The sequence below is a fragment of the Chelonia mydas genome, chromosome 17 (genome assembly GCF_015237465.2).
Source record: "Chelonia mydas isolate rCheMyd1 chromosome 17, rCheMyd1.pri.v2, whole genome shotgun sequence".
NCBI lineage: Eukaryota > Metazoa > Chordata > Testudines > Cheloniidae > Chelonia > Chelonia mydas.
The window spans coordinates 18,846,318-18,871,637 of NC_051257.2; the positions used below are offsets into that span (position 1 = coordinate 18,846,318).

Consider the following 25,320-nt stretch of genomic DNA (forward strand, 5'->3'; position numbering starts at 1 on the left):
TGAGCAACTTTCAGCATCTCACCTTGAATGAATGTAAAAATTCAACCTAAATGGTGAAAAGTAAATTAAAATACATTTATATTATTGTAGGGCTAGGAATTATTTGGATTGGTGCGATCCCTTTAATTGGCTTTTGCTGTGTGTTTTCTCTTCTCTCCCCCCTCCCAAAGAAAATATGACTTTGACTTTGGGGGTCAAGCTGCCCCATTGTGCTACTTTTTCCTGGTAACTTCTGGTATGGAATGTGAATTTTCCTGCATCTCCTTTTTAAGTAAAGAACTACTCCTGCCTCTTCCCTGCAACACAATCCCCATCCCTGCTCCCTCCTACACGATCTCCAGCAGAGTCTGTAGAGAGATGGTGCAACCCAGGGTGCCGTGCTCTGCCTTTGTTTCTAATGTACAAAGGGATACTTTCCTGTATTGCAGCCAAAGGTGGAGGTTACTGCCTTTCTGAGTTCATCTCAGCGGGACAAAAAGGGATGTTTTGTAAGGCAGAGGGATGATTGCTGGGGTGCATAATTATTTATTCTACAATAAAGCAACCGGGGTGGTTCTTTCCATCCTATTGAGTCCCTCTTGGCCTCGGTGCAAAGAATAGTGGTTACATCAGAATAGGCTTGTGATGAAATTTTGATGCAATGGATTTGTGTCTTTTGATCTTCAAAAAAGCCTCCTTCAACGATTGTAGGCCCTGCAAACATGATTATCCGCTTGGTTGCTCCTGGGTCATTGGCTCTATCTGTGCTTGTATATATTATGGCGCTGCAGCAGCCCAGTGCACTTCTCGATCTGATCCTTGTAAAGCACACAGGATGTGGGCCTGGCAGTGTGGGGCCGCTCTGTTCTCACCCCTGTAATGCTCTGCAGGCAAGGGGCTATGCCTGCAGGGTGCTGGGCCCTGGGGGGCGAGGGTGTCTGCCCCTTTCAAGATTGGGGAGATTGCCCGCTTGTTGGGATTTCCCTGGAGATTGGGGATGAATAGCGCCAATGCTGCAGTCCCCTTCCTGCCTCTGGGAGCACGGGTGTTACACAATCCCCTAGCAGAGAGGTACCCCGCGTGTGTGGCAGCTGTGGCATCCAGGGCCAGCACTGCAGGGTAGGGGGGACCCTCTGCACACTTCCTGCCCCCTCCACTCCTGCCCCCCTGTGGCGTGAGCCCCCAGACTCTCCCTGGCCCCCCAAGAGAAAACCCCAGATTCCCTTGGCCCCCTCTGTGGGGGTGAGCCCCAGACTCTCCCCAGCCCCCTCTATGGGGGTGAGCCCCAGACTCTCCCCTGGCCCCCCAAGAGAAAACCCCAGATTCCCTTGGCCCCCTCTATGGGGGTAAGCCCCAGACTCTCCCCAGCCCCCTCTATGGGGGTGAGCCCCAGACTCCCCCTGGCCCCCCTGTGGGATGAGCCCCAGACTCCCCCTGCCCCCCCCAGAGAGAAAACCCCAGACTCCCCCTGCCCCCTCTATGGGGCTGAGCCCCGGACTCCCCCTGCCACCCCCATGCGGGGCAGGGGGATGAGCCGCAGGCCCCGCCCATCGCGCCCCCACCCCGTCTGGAGCTGGGCGGCTCCGGTCACGTGGTGCGGGACTCCCCGGGTCACGTGCCGGCGGGGGTCCGGCGTTGCCTTGGCAGCGGCGGCGGCGGCTCGGGCTCGTTGGCGGCGGCTCCGGCGCAGTCGGCGGGGCTGAGCGGACCCGCCCGGGCACTGCCCCCGCCGCGGCGCGTGAGTGACGGGCTCGCCCGGGGATGCCGGGGAGGGCTATGGGCCCCCCCGGGGGGAGGGGGGCGCGCGGGCTATGGGCCCCCCCGGGCTGCAGCGCCTGCTCTGCCGCCAGTGGCAGGGAGCCGCGGGCACGGCCCCTGGGGGGGGCCCGGGCTGAGGAGGGCGCCGGCGTCTCAGCCGCCCCCGCCCCCGCCCTGTCACGGGGGCTCGGCCTGTGGCTGTAGCCCCCCTTCGGGTCCCAGTGCCATGGGGGGGGGGCTAGGCCAAGCCCCGGCCCCGGCTGGAGCGGTGTGTACCGCGGGGGGGGGCTGCTGAGAGCCACTGACCCAAACTGCAACCAGCGTGTGGTGGAAACCGCTTCAAGCCGGGGGTGCGGCGGCCCCCCCGGGCCCACGCCGGTCTTGAAGCCGGGGGCGGAACCAGGCCGGGGTCCTGAAATCCCCGCCCCGGGGATGGAGCCACGCCGGCGTCGGGAGGCTGAGCGCGGCCCCTGGAGCCCCGTGCCGAGGCCGAGGGTGGCGCGGCCGCGGTGCCTGCGGCAGGCGCTCTGGCGAGCCGGGCTGGCCGCGGCCCGGGGGTGCGAGAGGGACACGCCCCTGTCGGCCGGAGTGGGGGTCTCCTCCTCCTCCTGCCTTGGCTGCGAAAGCCCCTGGGCGTGCGTGTAAAATTGTGTCGTAGGCCGCTGAGATCGGAGGCACGGCAAAGGCTTTCCCCGCGACGTTTGCTGCTGTGGGGGCCAGTGATGAGACAGAGTGAGATCAAAAACAGCATTAACCGGCACCGGCAAAAAGCTTTCCCTCTTCCGCACAGTGTGCTGGCCTGAAATGTAGCCGGGACAAATGCATCTCTCTTGTAACTCCACTAAAGTCAGAAGAGCTACCCCAGGAACGAAGGTAGCCCCCTGTGTTCGCAGTGTTGTCTGGACCTGTCGGTTCTAGGACATGAAAGAGACAAGGTAGGTGAGGGAATATCTTTTATTGGTCCAATAAAAGGTATAACCTCACCTACTCTCTCTCCCTTGGCCCAGTTTGACTATTACCGTGGTTCTCAACCAGGGGTCCGGGGCCCTCTGTGGGGCTGCAAGCAGGCTTCAGGAGGGCCGCCAAGCAGGGCCAGCATTAGACTTGCTGGGGTCCAGAGCGGAAAGCTGAAGCCCCGCTGCATGAGTCTGAAGCCCGGAGCCCTATCATCCAGGGTTGAAGCTGAAGCCTGAGCAATGTAGCTTCGTGGGGGGCCTCCGGTGGTGTGGAGCCCCAGGCAGTTGCCCTGTTTGCTACTCGCTAATGCCAGCCCTGGCTTCTGTATGCAGAAAAACACAGCTGTGGCACAGGTGGGCTGTGGAGTTTTTATATCCTGTTGGGAGGGGCCTCAGAAAGAAAAAGATTGAGAACCCCTGGACTATTAGGCTGTGGAAGAGTCTCCTTATGGAATTGTGGCTGTCTTGTCACTTGGTCCAAAACTAGGTGTGACATAGTGCTGGTGAATAGACTTTGGAGAGCACTACTACGCTGCCTTGATAATAGTGCTCTTCCACATCTCTCCTAACTTCCATTTCTTTTCCAGTCTATGAGAGGCAACAGCTGGTGGTCCTGCCCCTGTCATATTGCAAGGCGGGAGACCAGGATTCCTTGAATAATTCGGCCTCTCTACTCAGATGCCTGGCCAGTGATTACAGTGCAGTAAAACTGTTCTGTTAAAGACACCATCCATACAGGAATCTCCTTCTGGGTCTCCTATCTCAGCCCTCAGAACCATCCATTCATTTCCCACTGCAGTCAGCAGAGGCGCTCCCACCAACTTTTTTGTTGCTTATCTGGCATTGGCCTTTTCTTATTTTGCTTGTTGCAGTGTTGTTCACATTTATTTTAGGATATCTGTCCAGGTACTTGCACTTAGAGTCACAATCCTGTACTAATGGTATTTTTTTGAAAAGGGAAGATTATTCAACTGTGAATCTGCTTCTTGAAAATATCATGCCGGAGCCTCCTTTTCCTTCTTTGTTTGCAGGAATATTTTTGAGGTGGTGTCATTTTGTTCTGGTTTTTATAGACATTTTATTTGATTTCTGAATGGGAATAAATTGGGAGGTCTTGCTTCCCACACAGGTCAGGAACTGAGTAGGAATACTCCAAGGGCTGAGGCTGTAGCTGCTGGTACAAGCTGACCAGGAGAAGGGTCGTGCACTCTAACTATTACTGTGTCAGAGGGCCAAAATCTGAAAGAATTTGCAGAGCACAAGACTCAAGAGTGAGAATCCTCTGTCACTGTATCTGCAAAATAGTAGAAATTGCTGATGAGCAACTTTCCCTTTTTTGCCACAGCAACCTACTCTATTGCTGGTTCACCATGACATGTAGAAGTAACATCCCTTTTAAAATAGTATATGGAACGAAGACGGTTTCTACATAGTGTTGGCACTTGAGTGACATTTACGTCCATCACTGCTTGAAACCCTGGGGGAAATACTGGTTTATTAGTTATGTTTGTAGTCTCCATTTGTACTGCATGGGTATGAATAAAAAGTAACTTGTGCCAAACTAAAGGCAAGGTGCTTTTGATCTTGAAGTGTGGTGCTGAGATGAATTAGCACCACGTCATGCGTGTTCCTGTGCATGCACCGGTTCCTTCTAGATACGTATAAATATTCATAGCATTAAAATGCTGATGTGGTCCAGTTCTGCAGAGCTCATGTGTGCTCTTCTCACTGAGGTCAGTGGCAGTCTTGTTGGTACAAGGATTGATTGCAGGATCAAGGTCTCTGTTGTTTATCTAAAACCTCCTAATTAGGATATGAGTTTCAAACTTGTGCCAGAGTTCACAAACCCTGCTCAGTTAAATCCTACTATATGTCCATGAGTAACACTGTGATCATAACCCAAGAGGTTGCCTTTTAAATAACAATAAGGTTAACTCATAGTTTTAATGGAGGTGATATCTGGGTCATGGCCAGTGTTGTATGTGGTCACTTGAAATAGTCTTGTTGATTTAACTTGGTTTTCATACAGTTGGTTGAATCTGACAATGTCTGCACATTTATGAAACTACATAGTTCAGAAGTAAAACCTGATTGATTTTCCCCTTAAGAGTCACGTCTTTTCCTTCCCTAAGCGAGGCTGATGGATGTAAAGAAGCACAAATATTGGTCACAAATGTTGGCTGTTAAGCATGGAATGGGGTGAGTGGGTTAGGAAATGCACAGCTGTTCCTTTCAAGGTGCGAGCCAGTTCAATTGCATTACATTATATGCCATTCAGCTCCTTTTGTATTTTTGCAATCTCAGCTGAGGGGAGGAAGCTGAACCCATGTAAAATGAACTGTGATCCGTGATGTGATTGTTACAGTTCAGGGCAACTGCACCTGTATTCTCCCTCTGTGATCCAGCAGTGGGACCCATTTTTAGGCTTCCAGCTCCCACTTGTTACCTCTCTTGTGTAGAGACCCACTTCCCTTTCCCATGTGACTGGGGTTTTCCCCAGGCTGCACGGTTCCCTGCCTGCATTGTGGTATTCTCAGCAAACCAGACTTCCTAAACAGGCCCACATCTGTACTTTACTTTCTCTTCGAAGGCTTATGACCACCTTAACTGTCAGCAGTTATGTTACCACACAGCTATTTGTAAGCAAGCACATTTATTCTTAAGGTGTAAGCATTACAGTGAAAACATATTAAAACAACAGAAGAACCTACACACATGCTAATAAGCTTACACACCAAAGCCTACAACCCCCACCTCCTCCCCAAACTCCAGCAAGGACTTTGGTAGGAGTCAGTCCTTCAAAACCCACAGAGGGGGTTTTCTGTGGTTACAAGTCCATACAAGCCTTAGCTCAGAATAGGTTAGTCTTTCCTTTATACAGCTTGGGCCTTTGACCTTGTGACTCCAGGACAGGTAATCAGGAGACAATGGTCCTTCCTTCAGGGTGTAGCTTCAAAAGGCTGGACTTTTGCAAAACTGGAAGTGGGAATTTGCATTTGCCTCCCCCTAGAGCAGTGGTTCTCAAACTTTTGTACTGGTGACCCCTTTCACATAGCAAGCCTCTGAGTGCGACCCCCTAATAAATTAAAAACACTTTTAAAATATATTTAACACCATTATAAATGCTGGAGGCAAAGTGGGGTTTGGGGTGGAGGCTGACAGCTCGCGACCCCCCCATGTAATAACCTTGCGACCCCCTGAGGGGTCCCAATCTCCAGTTTGAGAACCCCTGCCCTAGAGATTCCCCAGTTTGTTCAAAAGTCCATTTTTGTCTGGCCCGTTGTTCAAAATAGTCCTTTGAAGTTCATAAAACTTCCCAGATTCAAATCCCATCTTCCCCCCAAGGATACTACATACAATCCCAGCCACATTAATACATAACATTTGCCTTTGATACAATGAACTCCAAAGCTACTTAAATTTAATTCAGTAAGGTTTTTCAAAGATACTGCAGGAAATTGCCATCTCTTTCAGGGTGATTTAATTGAAAATGGTTCAATTTAGAAAATAATTAAAATTGAGACACTGAGTGCAGTAGCCGATATTACAGTAGTGCTTTAATAAGAAGCTTTTGAGATGCACCCAGGATGCAGCATGGAATTAAACTGTGTCACTTTGGAAACAAAGTAGAAAAAACAAGCAAGATTTAGATTTAAGATGGTTGCCCTTATTTTTTCAAACAAGCAAACGAGGATGGAGAGGGAGGGGCAGAATTAAGCAAGGGTTTAAAGTTGAAATGCAAACTGGCCGCAGCCTAGAGATACAAAGTTCAGCTGTCACCAGCCCATCCTGAGCTCATGTTGAAAGTAGTTCATGGTCTGTCTTATGTAGTCTTTCCCCTTGTAACTCCCATAGGCATTCACAGCAGTTACAGATGAGCAGGGAGTAGAGATTAGAGCTCTGTATGTCGTGCAATCTAGTTTACATCTGTCTCCCAAGGGTACTTTTTTTAATGCAGCTTTTTACTGCATTCCTATCCATATGTCTTATACAAAACAGTCTCTGGGATTGCCTTCTCCTGTGCAATAGTTCATACTTGTTCTTTCTGTTACTGCTATCCTGATGTGAAAATATTTTATTTCTCTAGCATTGCTTTCATCATGAGTTCCGAGTTAAACGTCCCGGCGGATCCTGCCACTCCTGCTTGCGGCTCTGAACCTGGCACAAAGGGCATGGATTATCGGGACTGGGTCCGACGTAGCTATCTGGAATTGGTCACTTCAAATCATCACTCTGTTCAGGCCCTCGCATGGAGAAAACTGTATCTGAGCCGAGCCAAGCTCAAAGCTTCCAGCAGAACGTCTGCTTTGCTCTCTGGATTTGCTATGGTATATTTTTCTAGTTGCTGGATTGTGAAATGTTGAGTTGTGTAAAACCTTCCTCTGTTAATAGGGGTTGTTTTCTGTACATAGAGCAAGACATTCCATCATTTCCTTATTAGGTGGTAAGGAATCTGAGTGTGTGCATTTTTGTTTGGCTGCTGTTGAAAAGTTTTAACACAGAGGGCAGCTCTCTCAAGACACTTGTTGCAGTGTTGTGATATCCGCTACCTAGAAATAGTTTCAGGGAGCCCCAAAACCCATGCCCCAAAGTATCGGCTGACCTGTTAGTAACTGGCAGCCAGCAAAAGTCTTTGGCATAAACAGAACACTTGCATAAGATGATGAAGTGATGAACCTCCCCCTTATCTAACCTCTGGATCTCACTCATTGGTGGACGGAATTAAAACTCCTATCCCTATGCATGCGCAGCAGATATGTGTGGTAGTAAGGAGGTGGAGGAATAAACACTGCTCAAGAAAATGCAGACCTGGTATTAGGGCTTTTTTGGTTCCTGAGGGCTTGTCCTTTTCATATGTCCATGTAAAGAGGAGTGTTGTGTGAGTGAGGGGGGTATGAAGGGATTTCAGGTGTGAAAAGAGAGAGAAACAAGATCCGTAGAAAATTTTTGGTTTGCTTGTAGTTTTTTAGTTTTTTTTTTTTTTTTTAAACTCAATTTTTTCTCTGGGTTGCCGGGGATTTTTCTGGGTGTGGGGGGAAGGAGTGGCGGGTATATTTCCTTTTGTCTTTTTGTGGTTCACCCCCTCCCTGCCAATATTTTTTCTTTTTGGGTATAGTATGTGTATGTGTATTCACAAAATATAGTAATGTACAGTCTCTATTTGACAGACTAAATGGGGATTGAGGAGTTCATAAAATGAAAATTCATAAACTGAACATCTCAAAATTACGATAGATAAGTTGTACAACAAATAAGTTGCACATAAGCTGCAGTTTGGTGCACTGCATCCCTTTCTTCTGGTCCTTCAAACCACTGCAAGCCCTTTCCAATGCATTAAAGGCATCAGAATATGAAGGAATGTCAACTTGTTCTTCATTGACATCACTTTTGTTATGTGTGGGTTCTTTTTTTTTTTTTTTTTTTTTAATTTCCTCCCCACCCTTACAGGGTCAGGAAAAATGGTTCGTATAGTTGGTTGTTCATAAGATTGGTGTTCATAAAATCAAGGTTCTACTATATGTCCGGTTGTAACTTCTTTTGTATTCTGAAGTAGCAGATGGAAACTTCTAACTGGAAAAAGTTGCAGATCCCTGATCCAATGTATTTTTGTTCAATCCTCCAGCATAGCAGCTTTCTTGATGTTAGGCCCTGTCTACAGTAGGCACGCTTTGCCAGCATAGGAATAGCAGTATACTATACCAGCCAAGCACGTCTAATGTGGACACAGGTTATACTGGCAAAACTGTACTTGTACCTGTATAGAAAAACCACTCCCACAAGCGAAACAAGCTATGCTGCAAAAAGCACAGTTTTGAGGGTATAGTTGTGTTTGTGCTAAGAACTTCTGATAGCATAGCTCTGTCAGTCATGTGTGAAGAGGTGTATTCCCTTATTGACAGAGATATGCTGGTAGAAGTCTGCAATGTAGCCAGGGCCGTCCCTAGGGTGGTGCAGGGCCTGGGACAAATCAGGCCCTGCGGGCTTGGGGGCCCCACTCTGCATTGGCGGCTGGGATGGATCCGGCCTGGTGCTGAGTTGCCTGCTTCTGCTGGCAGTTGCCAGCGCCTGCCTCAGGGCTATTGTTGGCCATAGTGCCAGGGTGGCTCAGGGCTCCGGCCGGGGACTTGCAAAGCCCCAGTCGTGCAGGGTGGCCTCAGAGCCCCGGTTGCGTAGGGTGGCAGCTGAGGCCCCGGTCGTGCGGGGCGGCAGCTGGGAGCCTGGGGGTGCTGCAGCCCTGCCCTCACCTCTAGTTCCCATGCCTATGTCTTCCGGGACCAACTGTGCCGGCCAACCGCGCCGGCCCGTGGGGTCCCCCAAAGCGCGGGGCCTGGAGCAGTTGCCCCAATTTGCCCTACCCAAGGGATGGCTCTGAGTGTAAAAATCAATAGTTAATAAGTTGGTTATTAGAACATAAGAACGGCTGTACTGGGTCTAGCCCAGTATCCTGTCTTCTGACAGTGGCCAGTATCAGGTGCTTCAGAGGGAATGAATGGACAGGGAATATATCGAGTGATCCAGCCCCTGTTGTCCCCAGCATCTGTCAGAGGTTTAGGGACACCCAGAGCATGGGGTTGCATCCCTGGCCCTCTTGGCTAATAGCCATTGATGGACTTATCCTCCATGAACTTCTCTCATTCTTTTTTGAACGCAGTTATACTTTTGGACTTCATAATGTCCCCTGGCAATGAGTTCCACTAGTGGACTGTGCATTGTGTGAAGAAGTACTTCTTTTTATTTGTTTTAAAGCTGCTGCCTATTAATTTCATTGGGTGACACCTAGTTCTTGCTATGTGATAGGGTGAATTATACTTTTCTACGATGCTGATGCTGGGGGTGCAGCAGCACCCCTTATCTTGAAGTAGTAATAACAACCAAATATGTGGTTTCTGCTTTCAGCTCCTCCACTATAGAAATTGTCCCAGCACCCCTGCTTCTCTATTGACTTTCTCCACACCATTCAAGATTTTAAAGATGTCTATCCTAGCCCTTCCTAGTTGTCTCTTTTCTAAGACTCACAGTCCCCATCTTTTAATTTCTCCGCGTATGGAAGGTGTTCCATACCCCTCATCATTTTTGTTGTCCTTCTTTGTATTTTTTCCAATTCTAATACATATTTTTGAGATGAATACTTGGGTGAATACCATCTGGTCCTGGTGACTAATTTATCAATTTGTTCCAAAACCTCCTTTGCTGACAGGTCAGTCTGGGACACCATCTCAGATTTGTCACTTTGAAGGACTGGCTCAGGTATGGGAATCTCCCACACATCTGCTGTAGTGAAGACTGATGCAAAGAATTAATTTAACTTCTCTGCAATGGTCATGTCTTCCTTCAGTGCTCCTTTAGTACCTCCATCGTCCAGTGCCTCACTGACTGCTTGGCAGGCTTCCTCCTTCTGATGTACTTAAACATTTTTTTTCGCTGTTAGTTTTTGTGTCTTTAGGTAGTTGCCCTTCAAATTCTTTCATGGCCTGCCTTATTTTATTTTAAAATATATTTTGCTTGCCTGTACTTTTGCATGTGACTTGCCAGAGTTTATGCTCCTTTTTGTTTTCCTTACAAGAATTTTACTATTAGGCCCTATTAGAATCTATAGGTAAAATCTGCTTCCTTTTAGTAGTATTTAGCATAATTGTTGTATGTCTTTAGAGAGAGAATTTTGTATTAAGAACAGTGTCACTATCCTAACTCTAATGCATTCTGCAACTTGATCTAGGCAAATGGACCTTCTATGTCCCTGTGGAGTGTCACTGAAGTCCACGGAGCTGCTCTTGGGCTTAGGGTCTACCCACTTAGATCCGTTTGCAGGGTCGGAAAGCACAGTGGTCACTTTAAAAACAAAACACTACTTCTAAACTCACTGAACACAAACAGCCATGGAAAGTTCTCAGCAAATATACAGTATAAACCAGCTGACTTCTATTCATGGCATATTCGCAAGCTGTTTAGATGTCTCTGCTAAAATTATCCACTTCACTTCATGCTATTGGATCTGTCTCAGAAGGATTCTTGCTCCTGCTGGATTTTTTTTCAGTGCAACTGTTGTGAGAACTTCAGAGCTGACTCCAAGGAGCACTGGTGGTTTGCGTATATTTTTTTAAAAATGAAAAGAAAATAGACCAAAATGACTTTCATTTTGGATGACGTGCGATTACATTCAAAGAAGTGGGATCTCTGGTCTTGGGTATTACTTGCAATATGTTTTCTTCATAAACCTAACTTTCAGAATATAGGGATTCCTTTAATTTGTGCAAGTTTGTTACTAATTTTTCTCCAACTGATAGAATCGGGCATCCCAGTTAACGACCCTGGTATCATTTGCAGCCAATTTATTTCTGCTGCAATAATTTGGAAGGCAAATACTTATTAAACAGGCTGTGTACTCTGTCCTAAGAGAGGCAACAATCTGGCTATTGATGGAAGTAAAATGTATTCCAAAGTCGTACTTTATTTACATATTTAAATATACATAAGTCCAAGATACTGTAGTATGGGACTAGGATTCAGCTCTTTTCAGCATTCTGTTTCTGCTTCCAATTCAACACAGATCAGTAGTGGCTGAAAATTGTTACCAGCTGATGGCTGTTTAATGATCTGTGTGAAACGAGCTGCTGGGTCTGGGTCCCATTCCTATTGGGCAGGCATCCCATCACACAAACCATCATCACTAGTTGGTGCTCTTATTGGCCGTCTTAGCAGAGAAGCCAAAGACAGAATAGGCAGGAAGACAGAGCTCCTCTTTTTCCTGTAGGTGTAGTCCCTCTAGGTCTAGTTTGAGGCATGTTGTCAGGGCAGGTAGGGAAGGTCTGCATTGTCACTGCACCTGTCCTGTGACCACTGCAAACAGAGGGCCTCCAGTCCCTGTGCTCTCAGTCTAGCGCTTCTGAGAAGCACTACATTCACTTTAAGAAGAAAGATCTTCAGAAATCCCCTTAATCATTTTCCTGGCTGAGTTAACAGCTGCTTCTGCACTCAGCCTCCTTGGCTTTTTGTCAAATTGCTCTGAGGTGGGTTTTTTTCCAAATTGTCCAGGTTTTTTCCCCCTCCTGTAGATCTATTGGCCTGACTATTTGCAGAGGCTGCACAACCATGTGCCTGACAGTAACACATTTGTGTTTAGAGTTACCATCAACATCTTGCCTCACAGCATCAGTCCTAGCCCCATTTTGTTTGATGCTGTTCATATGGGTCACAGTTTAAGGGAGAGTTTGCTTAAAAAAAACCCTCTGCAATGTTGAAATAATTTCCTGTGGGCTTGGATGTAACTTTGTGTGTAAGTCTTGAGAAGGGGAAAGATACAGACTGTTCATGGACGTTCAGAAAAAAGAAATAATCCATTTAGGCCCCAGTTCAGGAAAGCACTTAAGCATGTGCTTAAGCACTCTGAATAATGATGCTTTCCTGAACTGGAGCCTTGAAAAGTGAAATATGGGAATTCTAGCAACTGACCATCTTTTTTTTCTTCCCCCCCCGCAGGTTGCCATGGTTGAGGTGCAACTAGAGATGCAGTATAAGTACCCCCAAATGCTGCTGATTGCGTTCAGTGCCTGCACAACAGTGCTGGTAGCAGTTCATCTCTTCGCCCTTCTCATCAGCACCTGTATACTACCTAACGTGGAAGCGGTGAGTAACATACACAACCTGAACTCCATCAGTGAATCCCCACATGAACGCATGCACGTCTACATAGAGCTGGCCTGGGGTTTCTCCACAGTCTTGGGAATCCTCCTTTTCCTTGCTGAGGTGGTGCTTCTGTGCTGGATAAAATTTCTGCCTGTGGACTCCATTATGAAAAACGAGACTGCCGTCATGCAAAAGCCCAGTGGCCATGTGGGCTGGCAAGCAGCCCTGGTCTCCACCATCATCATGGTCCCAGTGGGTCTGATTTTTGTTGTCTTCACCATTCACTTCTACCGTTCTCTGGTGCGGCACAAAACGGAGCGACATAACCGGGAGATTGAAGAGCTTCACAAACTGAAAGTGCAATTAGATGGACATGACAGAGGGTTGCAGGTAGTGTGACAGAGGAACAGGGATCTGTTTCAAAACAAATCATTTTGCTGAGGCTAAGAGCAAAATAAACATTTTGCTAACAGGAGCAACCAAAACCAATGATGGATTATTTGGGGGTCTAACAATCTAAAATGCGAATTGCCTGATTTATAGGGCAATGGGTTCTAGTTCTTCCCCACACTAATGGGGTCTCTGGCCTATTTCTGGTCCTACACAATTGTGTACTTAAGTTGATACTGCCACACAGTTAAAGCCCAAAACTTTATCTACTTTAACATTATGTTCTGGAGGGTGATTTCCAAAGTGTTCTATTTTAACAATGCAACCTTCTTTTGCCAAGAGTGAAATTACTTGATACTTCAAAAAAAAAAGCCACTGTTTCTGTAGGACCTGTTTGTTTAGGTTATTTTTGAGTGCCAGGGCTCCCTTGCTGGTTGTGCAGCAGCAAACTGACAATGATTGTTTCCAGGGTTGAGGTGATAAGTAGTGCTATCTACTACAAATCTGAGGACCTTCTGAAAGCACTGCAGAACATGGGGTGTGTGTTTGCCATCTTTATTATAAAATGGGTGTTACAGAAACAGGTCACTAGAATGATGCAAGAGGTTAGAAATCAGCAGTCTTAGTACATATGTCCTCCTTTTGCTATCCTCTTTTGCTAGTACCTAACCCTGCTTTAGAACGGGGAGAGAGAATTTCAGACTGGCAGGAGGCTGGGAAGCTCTGTTTTGCCTGCTTCAGTAGTGTCCATTCTTTTCCAATGAATGCACACCAAGATCTTCTAATGTTACTGATCATGAAAGTTTGTGTGCCCAGGGAAGGCTTACAGGTATTTTCATTTTAACAACAAAGACATTGTTAAAGCAGGAAACTAACTGGGAATTTAAAAAGGCCTGGCATAGAATTTCAAAGGACTAGAAAAGCAGATTTAAAGGGGTGAGGAAAGATAGCACACCACTGAAATCTGTCACTGTGTTTTCTTCATTTGCTTTGTATATACCAGAATAATTCCTGTTTTGCTGGCTTGGTTTGCCACATAGGGCTCGGCGTCCAGATCCCGTGCTTTTTCCTTGTTCTTTGTGTTAGTTGTGCCTGAGAGCTCTCAGCATTCTTACCCCTTAGGGAAGAAAGCCTCTTGCATTTTCTCAAACAACACATACCCCTTGTGGCACACGGAGCTGCATTTTTGCGTTTGGGGTGAGCTGCGTCCAGCCTTTGCCATTCCAAAGGGAAAGCTGCGTGTAGGTAAAGTACCATCACATTTCACTTATTGGCTGTATTTCAGCAGTGGAGGAAGTGATTCTTGTTTGTGCTTATGTAGCTTCGTGAGTGAAACTTGTAAAGCACTGTAGCATCTTTCTGGGTGAAAGTGTAATTAGTTGTGACTTTATTTATAACTACTTCATGGGGAGGCAAAATATTCTTCTGCAATCAGTAGCTTGATTTTAATTTTTAAAGGAAAAGTAACACTTATTTCAGCTACAGAAATATGTCAAAATATTTAAGCAAAGTTGTCCTGTCCTGTCTCATCACACTCAGTAATCTGCAGGATGCTGCCAGTGCTCATTTCAGGCCCTATTCCCTTGCATTCGATAATAGTTTTACAATTTCTGCCAGTTCTTGAATAGTTCTAAAATAATTGAAGAAGTTTGTGATGTTCTATTTAATCCCTTCCCTTCAACCAGTGGTATTTAGGAAATATGTCAGTGTACTAAGTATCAGATTCCCAGCATGGGGAGCATGTGAAATGAGTGCAGCAAGATGAGAATGTATCTTTAAATCTCTCTCTCTCTCTGACAAGTTCCTGGGAAGCCAAATCCAATCCTTTTTCTTCATTTTAATTCAGTCATTCCTGGGCAAGCGGGTTAGCACTCATCTGTTTTTTCACCAGTTATTCTCACCCTCATCGCCACGGGCCATGTTTACACAGGACTACCTACTGCTTTCCAAATACACAATATAAGGACCTTGTTTCTGGAAGGGAGTAGTTTTAAAATTCCTGCTAAAGCTCCTGAATGTAATTTCAGTGACCCTCCATACCAAATGCTACTGCACTTCCTTATATGTAGCACCTCTATCCTAAGGACCCCAACGGGTTTTGAATGTCACACAGTAATCTCTTCTTCCATTATAGAAATGTAGCCACTATTTGACATTGCACAGATACCCTATACAAGTTTTAGGATGGAACTTTAATACTGATTGCAGTTGAAATTGCTGGGATAGTTTAAGGAAGTAGAGTATAATTCCCTGATTTGGAGGTTGGCTAGAATATTAGGGTTGAATTCTGTCCCATCTCACCACAGTAAAAATTAGTATTGACATGTCAACCATATCAAGATCACAGTAATGAAAATCAGAGTTTCAAATATAGTGACATGAAATTTTTCACAACCCTAAGTGAAGTAGCTAGGTTGACTTAAGTTTTTGGTGTAGACCAGGCCTCAGGTTGTGTCTAAGTTTGTCCACTAGAGCAGTGGTTCTCAACCAGGGGTCCGGTGCCCCCTGGGGGGCCATGATCAGGTTTGAGGAGGGCCGCCAAACCTGAGGGCCACGATCAGGTTTAAGGAGGGCCACCAATTAGACTTGCTGGGGTCCAGGGCAGAAAGCCAAAGCCCCAGTGCCCTGAGCCCCGCCACCCGGGGCTGAAGCTGAAGCCTGAGCAACTTAGCTTAATGACAGGTTTCAGAGTAACAGCCGTGTTAGTCTGTATTCGCAAAAAGAAAAGGAGGACTTGTGGCACCTTAGAGACTAACCAATTTATCTGAGCATGAGCTTTCGTGAGCTACAGCTCACTTCATCGGATGCAGTGAGCTGTAGCTCACGAAAGCTCATGCTCAAATAAATAGGTTAGTCTCTAAGGTGCCACAAGTCCTCCTTTTCTTTTAGCTTAATGAGGCTCGCTGTGGTGTGGGGCCCTAGGCAGTTGCCCTGCTTGCTACCTCCTAATTCTGGTCCGGCCTTTTATATGCAGAAAACCAGTTGTGGCACAAGTGGGCCATGGCGTTTTTATAGCATGTTGGAGGTGGGAGGCCTCAGAATGAAAAAGGTTGAGAACCCCTTCACTAGAGGCTGTCTCCTGCAGGCCAGTAGGATGATTTGGCCCTCCAGCCATATCAAATAATCCTCTGCCATGGCAAATAAAGTCAAAACACCACCAAGCAAGATTGTGCCTTTTGCCCTCTTTAGGCCACAGCCCTGCCCAGTGTGTGTGTGTGTGTGGGCATTAATCCTTTCCCTTGCATCTATAGTCCTTTTGCTGCTTGGCTGCAGGGGTCCATGACAGCCAGGCATTCCTATACCCTCTCATCAGCTTCTTGCTATGGCTTCTCTCCAGCTCCTGCCCAAAAAGTAGTGGTTCCTTTTCTCTTTCTCCTGTGCCTCTTCGTCTTCCTCTAATGTGTCTTCCTCGCCGCCACTCTTGCATATCGACTCACTGGCATCTGTTCCTTAAAGGTTGCATATGGTGTCAGCCACCGCTACAGAAATTGTAGCTGATCTAAAAAAGGGTGTTTGGCAGCATGGTGAAACTCGGCCGTTTCCCAAGCAATGTCTGAAGCAGCATGAGCTTGTTTTAATTAGACTTTTGCTAAGGCTTCATGGAGTTGAGCCCTATCTTGGCCAGCTGTGCGTGTCTGAGCCACTGTGCCAAAATCCAGCAGCTGCTGCTTGTCTTCACACGAACAGGATTCTCAGTAGTGAAGCTTGTAAGTGCCTCTCCTTCCATTACGTTCTCAGTTGTCTAAATTTACCAGTTGTTGACTTCTGTTCACTGCATTTTCCCCCACTGCCTCTCGTTGCTATTGTCCCTCTATTCCAGATTTCACCCCTGGGACCCCCCTATACTGTAGAGCGACCATTTGTCTTCAGCTCCCAACTGCTTGCTTCATGATTCCCAGGGCCACATTCTGCTTAGATCTATCTCTGGTCAGGCTTTCTCCCTGCAGTCTTCTGCTGAGCCCCTCATGGGCTCTGCTTCTGATTCTCTGCCGCAGGGAGCCACCAGTGGTCTCCCTGCAGCCCCCCGATGACTGTTCTTCCCCAGGTCATCTTCTGAGTCTTCTTAGGCAGTTCCTTCCTTGGCTCCCTTTTAGCAGGGAACCATGCAGGCCCCGGCCCAAGCCATCCCTGTTGAGCCTTCCCAACCAGCTGCTGCTCTTCTCAGGTCTGTCTCCTCTGCTGAGGGAAGGAAGCTACCTACCTAGTACTTATAAGGCCACTCCTCTTCATAGTGTCAGGGCACTTCTTATTACTTAAAAAGATGACAATGATCTCTCTCTCTCTTCTCTTTCACTGCCACCAAGTATCAAGCTTAGAGTATTTCTGAAAAGAATGAATTTGAGAACAAGGGCACTATTGTGGGAAAGCCTGGGGGAAGAGATGGGCTTCACACTTGGCTCTGAATACACTGAGGTTAGTGGCTGTTCTGATTTTCTTCTGGAAATGAGTTCCATATTCTTAGTCCAGACGCTGTCTCCCATAGTTACAAACCTACACATATTGATCAACAGTATCATTGTTCCCATGAAAACATGGTGGCTGGGAGGCCTTTGTCACAGAGGGAGATATGTGGATTCAGGGGTTTGGGACGAGTTCTGTGTAGGGCTTTGAAAATCAGGACTGTGACTTTGAACTGGACTATCTTCATTGGGAAGCCAGTGCAGAAAGCAGTGTGTTGGGATAAGAATGGCTATACTGGGTCAGACCAAAGGTCCATCTAGCCCAGTATCTTGTTTTCTGACCATAGCCAATGCCAGGTGCTTCAGAGGGAATGAACAGAGCAGGTGATCAAGTGATCCATCCCCTGTTGTCCATTCCCAACTTCTGGCAAACAGAAGCTAGGGATACCATCCTGCTTGTCCTGGCTAATAGCCATTGATGGACCGTTCCTCCATGAATGAATCGAATGAGAGAGAACTATCCACAATGAGAACTATCCATAGAGAACTATCCACAATGACTCCAAGATCTTTCTGGAGTGGTAACAGCTAATTTAGACCCCATCATTTTCTATGTGTAGTTGGGATGATGTTTTCCAATGTGCATTACTTTGCATTAGTCAACATTGAATTTCATCTGCCATTTTGTTGCCCCATGACCTAGTTTTGTGAGATCCCTTTGTAACTCTTCGCAGTCTGCTTTGGACTTAACTATCTTGAGTAGTTTTGTAATATCTGCACATTTTGCGACTTCACTGTTTACCCCTTTTTCCAGATCATTTATAAATATGTTGAATAGGACTGGTCCCAGTACAGATCTCTGGGGGCCACCACTATTTACCTCTCTCCATTCTGAAAATTGGCCATTTATTTATTATAATTGTTTCCTATCTTTTAACTACTTATTGATCCATGAGGACCTTTCCTTTTATACCATGATAGCTTACTTTGGTTAAGAACATTTGGTGAGGGACGTTGTCAAAGGCTTCTTGAAAATCTAAGTACGCTATATCTACTGGATTACCCTTGTCCACCTGCTTGTTGACTCCCTCAAAGAATTCTAGTTGATGAGGCATGATTTCCCTTTACAAAAACTATGTTGACTCTTCCCCCAACAAATCTTGTTTATCTCTGTGCCTGATAATTCTGTTTACTATAGTTTCAACCAGTTTGCCTGGTACTGAAGTTAGACTTACCAGCCTGTAATTGCTGGGATCACCTCTGGAGCCTTTTTTAAAAATGGGTGTCACCTTAGCTATCCTCCAGTCATCTGGTACAGAAGCTGATTTAAGTGATAGTTTACATACCGCAGTTAGTACTTCTGCAATCTCACATTTGAGTTCCTTCAGAACTCTTGGGTGAATACCATCTGGTCTTGGTGATTTATTACTGCTTAGTTCATCAGGTTGTTCCAGAATCACCTCTAATGACAGTTCCTCAGATTTGTATCTGGGTAATGTATAACTGTGACCTGTGTTGCTGAGGACTTGAGTACCACATCCTGAACTATGCAGAGTTTCTTCTGGGAATGGGTCTTCCTTACTAGATACAGAGAATTGTAATAGTCCAGCCTAGATGTCTGGCAATTTGATAGATGGGATTGTAATGCTTCAAGGAATTCTCCTCTACTTTCCTCCTCCTGCTAGCAATCCTTCAACCTTATCCAGAGTCAGAAAGGCAATCAGAAAGCTTGGAGACTGTGGTGTTCAGTTGATGGAAGGAAGATGTACAGCTCGGTGTCATCCATGTACTGCTGGCACTTCAGCCCACGCTATCTCACTAGCTCTCCCAAAAGCTTCACACACATTGCAAAAGAGGGGAAAAAGAGCTAAGCCTGGTGGGACCCCTGGTGTGAGGGGGCTGGAAGCAGTTATTCCTGACAATCCATTGGGTTCAGTCTGAGAGGAAAGACCTGAGCCATTGTAGGACATTTTCCATTCATACCTGGCTGCTTTTGGAGACCACACAGGAGAGTTTGATCGCTTGCTGCAGAGTGGTTCAGCGTACTCCCTTAAAACCACCTTCTTCCAAACAGACCTTGCTATAGTCTGCAGTTACCTGATTTGGGAGGAAACCAGGCATGGGCAAGAGGGAGCTGGGGCTTCAGATCTTTTTAAAGGCCCAGTTCACACTGTGACAAGAGGTAAATAATGTATTGGATAGAAAGTTGGCCAAAACCATGAAGCAACTGTTATCTTGCCTGCTGGACAGAAGTTCCTTGTAAGGTATTATACATCTGGGTTGTAGCTTGAGACCTTTCACTTGAGTTATGAGTTGGACATAAGAATATGCACATTTAAATAGTTACTGTCTCCAGATAGGAGGGGGGGAAATGCGAGCAGACTTCAAGAATCTGGATCTTTCCTAGGGAAATGAAGTTTACGCTAGATAATAAGAAATAATAAGTCTAAGGCCAAAGCTGGCTTATGTATGACAGAACAGTAGTCCAGACCAAAGATTTGGGGATCATAATAGGGAAAAGCTCTTAAAGGGACAGTGGACTTTGTCTTCATCTCCTCAGTTGTTTCTTTGCAAGTACCTGACACAGTTAGGATTGCTAAGCAGGTTAAGATACGATAAGATGTGCTTTGGCTCTCTCTGATGGGTACTTTTTGGAAAGATTCGCAAAATCCACTTAGTGGTGTCTTACTGAAAGCAGGGTAAAAAGAAAAATTGTGGGTTTAATTTTAAAAAGTGGCCTGATGCACTGTGGTGTACACACATCGGGGTTCTAAGCAAACTATTTTTGAACATAGCTACAGGAAAAAATGGCTGGAGTCTGACACTTGCCCGGGACACGAACCCTCCCTGAGAGCGTGCGTGTGCGCCTCTCTTTTGAGGAGCAAAGAGATGAGACATTGAAACCCCGATTAAGGGGAAAATCACATCTGCGTATGCTCATGCATTATCTGCTAAGATTTTAGTAGCGCCTGTTGAAACTCCCTCCCACTTCAACATCACTGAAATTCTCCCTGATAGCGGAGGGCCCAGACAGGGACATCAGCTGGTGCTGGGACTGTAAATGTGTCAGTGGAGGATTTTGCTGCAAGGAAAAGGTGAAAAGTGCAGGTGCAGAAAATCCAGAAGCCCGTGATTTTAGAGTGCCTCTGACTTTTGATGCAGTTGCAGTGTGAACTGTAAGAAAAGTGTTTCCAGCCCAAACAGTGGCAGCCATAAAGGTGAGAATTCTCTCCCCTCCCGTACTGAAATAGGTATGGTCTTCAAAGCTAAATTAACACTACATAGAAAATTAAGATAAGAATGACAACACAGGGTCAGCCCTAGCTCAGTATCCTGTCTTATGACAGAGGCCGGTGCCAGATGCTTTAGAGGGAATGAATAGAACAGGGCAATTATCGCATCCCGTCATCCATTCCCAGCTTCTGGCAATTGGAGGCGAGGGACATCCAGAGCATGGGGTTGCATCCCTGACCATCTTGGCTAATAGCAATTGATGGATCTATCCTCAGTGAATGTGTATCTTTTTTTAAACCAGTTATACTTTTGGCCTTCACAACATCCCCTGGCAGTGAGTTCCACAGGTTGACTGTGCATTGTTTGAAGAACTACTTCCTTTTGTTTGTTTTAAACCTGCTGCCTATTAATTTCATCAGGTGACCCCTGGTTCTTGTGTTATGTGAAGGGACAAATAGCATCCATAACACAAGACTTAAATAAACAAATAATTGTCATTGTGCCTGGAGTGGGTCACAGCTAAAAATGCCAAACTCAGGACAGATATGCCCCAACTGGTGGTATATTCTACCACTAGATTTTACCGAACCAGTAATAAAATATACTCCTGGATCATTATACTAATTTTACCATGCAGCCACAAACAATCCCTGTAGGCATTCCAGCCCCTTATTACCACCCAGACAAACTGGACTTCTGTGATGTAAGGTTATTAAAACCAAAAAACACCACACATTAGGTTCTACCCAGGTCAATGGATGTGCAGGACCTTACATGAAAAGCAACTCTGCAGCCAATCCTTAGTAAACTAACTAAGGATTTATTAACTAAGAAAAGAAATGAGTTATTAAAAGGTTAAGACAGGTAAAACATAGTACTGTTGGATCAGAGACTGTAGGCCAAAATGTTAGCAGGGATGTTAAATCTGCTAGTTTCCTATAAGTCTCTCTGGGTTGCCCAAATAGCTTTGGGACCTCAGTCCTGTTGTTTAAAACTTCTCTGGTCAGAATTCACCGTCCAGAAATGGGGTAGGAAAGAGGTGGCCAGGAGCCTTTGTTCTCCCCTTTTTATATCTTGACCCTTTTTGCTGGAAAAATCCTGGCTGTCTCAAGGGGTCAAGTGACTCCATGGCATAAGTGCTTTGCCCTCAGTTCCTCATATGAATTTCAAATCTTTGCTTGCCCCTTTCTGGATACATGCTGTCTGAGGTGTCTTTACCCTTGTTTACAGCTTCTTTGTTATTCCTGAAGAGCTAACCTATGGATGATTCTCAAGCTCACAACAACTTTGAGTTACAAATATATATCAACATTTGATAACTTCATTTACAATGATGATACGTTCAAATAGGACAATGAGTTTCAGCAAATCCTGACTTTTTAAATGATCCCTTACAAGGCATACTTAGTACGAGATTTATTACAATTTTGCAACAGTGGTGACCATATTGTAAACTGTCACCTTCCCCTTTAGACTGCATCACAATAATAATAAAAGACAAATACAAATTATTTGTCGTGAAAGGAAAGGCACCAGACCACAGTAATGCAGCGTCAAGGTTTGGATCTTGCAAACATTTGAATATCTTTAAGCACATGAGTATGCCCACTGAACTCATCTGTAAGTACTTGAAGGGTTGAAGCCCAAGGCTGCTCACTTAAAATCACAATCAAGATACAAACAGAGTTTTGGAAGGGATAAAAACTCTAGATGTAAGGTTGGAGCCAATCTGATTAGTGGGGATTTGGATGAGACTTGCATGGGGGCAGACCACATCTGCCTACTATGGGGTTCTGGCATCTTCCTCTGAGGTATCTGGTGGAGGTTCTGACAGAGACAGGATACAGATGGACCTCAAGTCTGATCCAGTCTAGTAATTCCTATGTTCCTATGATTAAGTGCCTTAAACACCGTGGATGAATTAAGGTATGGCATGCATTTTACAGTACGCAGTATTAATATGTGGGAAGGTAGAATGCACACCACCACAGAGTTAATATGCTTGACTTTGTGACTTTAGCAGCGTATCCTTAGGAGCTGATCCTGCAATTTACAACACACAGATGGATGCTGTGTCCATTTGAAGCCCTATTGACGTCTCTAGGGCTCCATGAAAGCGCAATAGTCTGCCATGCAATGTAAATTGCAGGACTGGACCCTAAGCTGTTTGTCCACTATTTTTGTTTTGTATTTCAGGACATCCATTCTCTTCTCTCCCCAGAAAGGGGCAAGCAAAGATTTGAAATTCATATGAGGAACTGAGGGCAAAGCACTTATGCCATGGAGTCACTTGACCCCTTGAGACAGCCAGGATTTTTCCAGCAAAAAGGGTCAAGATATAAAAAGGGGAGAACAAAGGCTCCTGGCCACCTCTTTCCTACCCCATTTCTGGACGGTGAATTCTGACCAGAGAAGTTTTAAACAACAGGACTGAGGTCCCAAAGCTATTTGGGCAACCCAGAGAGACTTATAGGAAACTAGCAGATTTAACATCCCTGCTAACATTTTGGCCTACAGTCTCTGATCCAACAGTACTATGTTTTACCTGTCTTAACCTTTTAATAACTCATTTCTTTTCTTAGTTAATAAATCTTTCTGGTTTTTAAATTCTCATGCCCTCAGCGTTCCCCATTTCATACCTTCCCCATCCTCCAAGCTTTGTACCACTGCCATAAGCCCCTCCCCTCCCATTCCTTTCAGCCTGGGAAACAAAGAAACCACTTGGATCCCCAAGTGCCAGGACAATCAGGCCAGCCCATTTATTTTCTAACTAACTTCTCACCATCAATCTCCTTTGTGTCCACTTCAAAGTTAATACTCTAAATCATTTGATAACCATCTGAATATATCAAACATCTACATTAATATCTGTACATATAGTTCAAAGCTCACCTTTGCTTTGATTCTAACAACTGATATCGAGAACAAAATGTTGAACCATTTAAGTGCCAGGAGAAAACTTTTGAAGTCGGGGGGGGGGGGGGGTTTCCACCTAGTTCCTGTTGAAGTCTTGCTTTATCTATGCATGGAGTATTTTATGGGGGAAAAAAATATATATCCTAGACTGTATTTAGATATGTGAATAATAAGAACCCATCCTATGTGAAACTGGATAAACATTTTCTAAAGTATAGTGGTCTTTACACTGTCATGCTGTTTAAGACTATATTTTTGAAGGCTAGACTGAGTCATCCAGTGTCCTGTATGGACAAAAAAAATATATAATAGTACATTAGGATGTTGACCTAATTTAATTAATTTGGCCAAATATGTTAGGCTCCCCCTTTATAAAATGTACAGGATGCAAGTCAACTTGACGATTTTGATTTTCAAGAAGGACCCTGTTCTTGGAATGTGTTTACAAGCACTAATCTAGGTTAAGAAAATATACTGCTCTGATAGGAGGTACTGTTGCATTGAACTTTAATAGTTTAAATGTATTACATTAACTGCATTAGCAAAGAAGCCCAAAACTCTTCTTAGCAGCTACTAGTTACAGATTAAAATCCTCTTTATACTTTCCACAGATCTCTACAATACCTGATCATCCAAAACAACTATTAATGTCTTTACAATGCTGCCATTCTGCCTTTTCAGGAGAGAACATGCGTATGGTTTTCACAAACGAAAACAGAGCCACCATGTGTGTCCCTGATGCCACAGCAGCATGAAATGGCAGGTTTACAAGTATTGCATTCAGGAGCTCCTTAAACAGGTGCCCATGTCAATGTTTACCTAGGAAAAGTATGCGCTAAGATGCAGCAAGAAGCAAACAGTGACCAAATTAAACGTCAGCCTCTCTCAATACATAGCATAAAACCCTTTAGTTTATAGTTCAGAGTATAACATACATTTTAAAAAATTAGTTCATACTGAGTCTCTCTAGTCTGTTTTCCTCGGGGCAGGAACTGTCTTCATTTAGACTGTACAGGGCTGAAAACAGCCAATAAACACACAGCACAGTGTGAGCCAAAATATGCACTACAGTTTATCTTCTTTTTATGGAGTTATGTTCTCCATGAAACCATCTGGTATCATACCTTGAGATTAAAACGGGCATATGTAGTATTTTAGCAGTGGAGTGAGAGCACAGAGCATAAGTTAAAGGAAGAATGTTTGACTGAAATATAAGGACCAAACACTAATTTAAATACTCTGTCTACTGTCGCTTAGTAAGCTTAGAGCATATTACTGCAGAGGCTAAATGCTAACAGCAAACAGGATCATTTAGGACCATGGATCAAAAGTATTGTTACATATACAACTATGGTACTCTAGGTTTCCTAACTTACTGTACCATTGTACAGAGCTCCAGGATGCTGCCACTACCTACCTTCCAGTCAATTGGACATGCACTGAATTGAGATGGTGTTAGGAGCACCCCAAGACTCATCTTGTGATAGAGCATGCTATACAATTGAGCAGTAGGACGTAGGTGCTAGCAGTACAGGAGAGGTTAGTATGAACTCGTACATTTACTCGAAAAAGTTGGGGGGGCCTTTAGCTTAAGAGCACAAGTTACACACGCAATCCTGCTTTCTGATTGGACCAAAAAGGTTGTAGCCTATGGGAGGAATGGTGGGTTTTTTTGTTTGTTTTAAAAGAAATGACATGTGGCTGTAGTGAACAAGTCTCATGCAGGTTGCATTTCTACAGTAGTATCAGGTGCAAAGGATTGTCCTGCGGTGACAGATCTTCCCTTCTGACAATCTGTGATCACAGTATGTTTCCTGCAGAGAGAGGGAATGCTTTAACTGTGTGAAGCAAACGCTTTGCTGTCAGAAAATCTGAATGCTGCTCATGGTTTTGAAGCTTATGCGGGAGTCATGGGTGTGACACTGTGTACATTTAACACTTGCTAATCAATGTAAGAATTAATATGTTGCTATTTGTGCATTTGCATTTAAATATTTCACTAAACTGAAACTGGTTCATTTTGTCTGCAACTATGAACAGACCTGTGTTTGTGTATGTAAAAC

The 25,320-nt window shown here is 45.2% G+C and overlaps 1 protein-coding gene across 2 annotated transcripts; it reads left to right on the forward strand.

Annotated features, from left to right (window-relative positions):
• Positions 1-1,568: 1,568 nt before the first annotated feature.
• Positions 1,569-20,552, forward strand: ORAI2 (ORAI calcium release-activated calcium modulator 2). Of its 2 annotated transcripts, none has more exons than XM_037880820.2 (3): positions 1,569-1,717; positions 6,781-7,021; positions 12,171-20,552. In XM_037880820.2, the coding sequence occupies exons 2-3, from the start codon at positions 6,794-6,796 to the stop codon at positions 12,714-12,716; spliced, it is 774 nt and encodes a 257-aa protein (XP_037736748.1). In that variant the 5' UTR covers positions 1,569-1,717; positions 6,781-6,793; the 3' UTR covers positions 12,717-20,552. The 2 variants fall into 2 exon arrangements, with proteins under 2 accessions (XP_037736748.1, XP_037736747.1); XM_037880819.2 differs by lacking the exon at positions 1,569-1,717 and adding an exon at positions 1,930-2,610 and having other exon boundaries at positions 12,171-15,408.
• Positions 20,553-25,320: the final 4,768 nt, after the last annotated feature.

Excerpts from the sequence above, each read along its gene's own strand:
- ORAI2 (XM_037880820.2), top strand. The coding sequence starts at position 6,794 with ATGAGTTCCGAGTTAAACGTCCCGGCGGATCCTGCCACTCCTGCTTGC. Across the intron at positions 7,022-12,170 it reads TGCTCTCTGGATTTGCTATG|GTTGCCATGGTTGAGGTGCA; the intron begins GTATATTTTTCT and ends CCCCCCCCGCAG.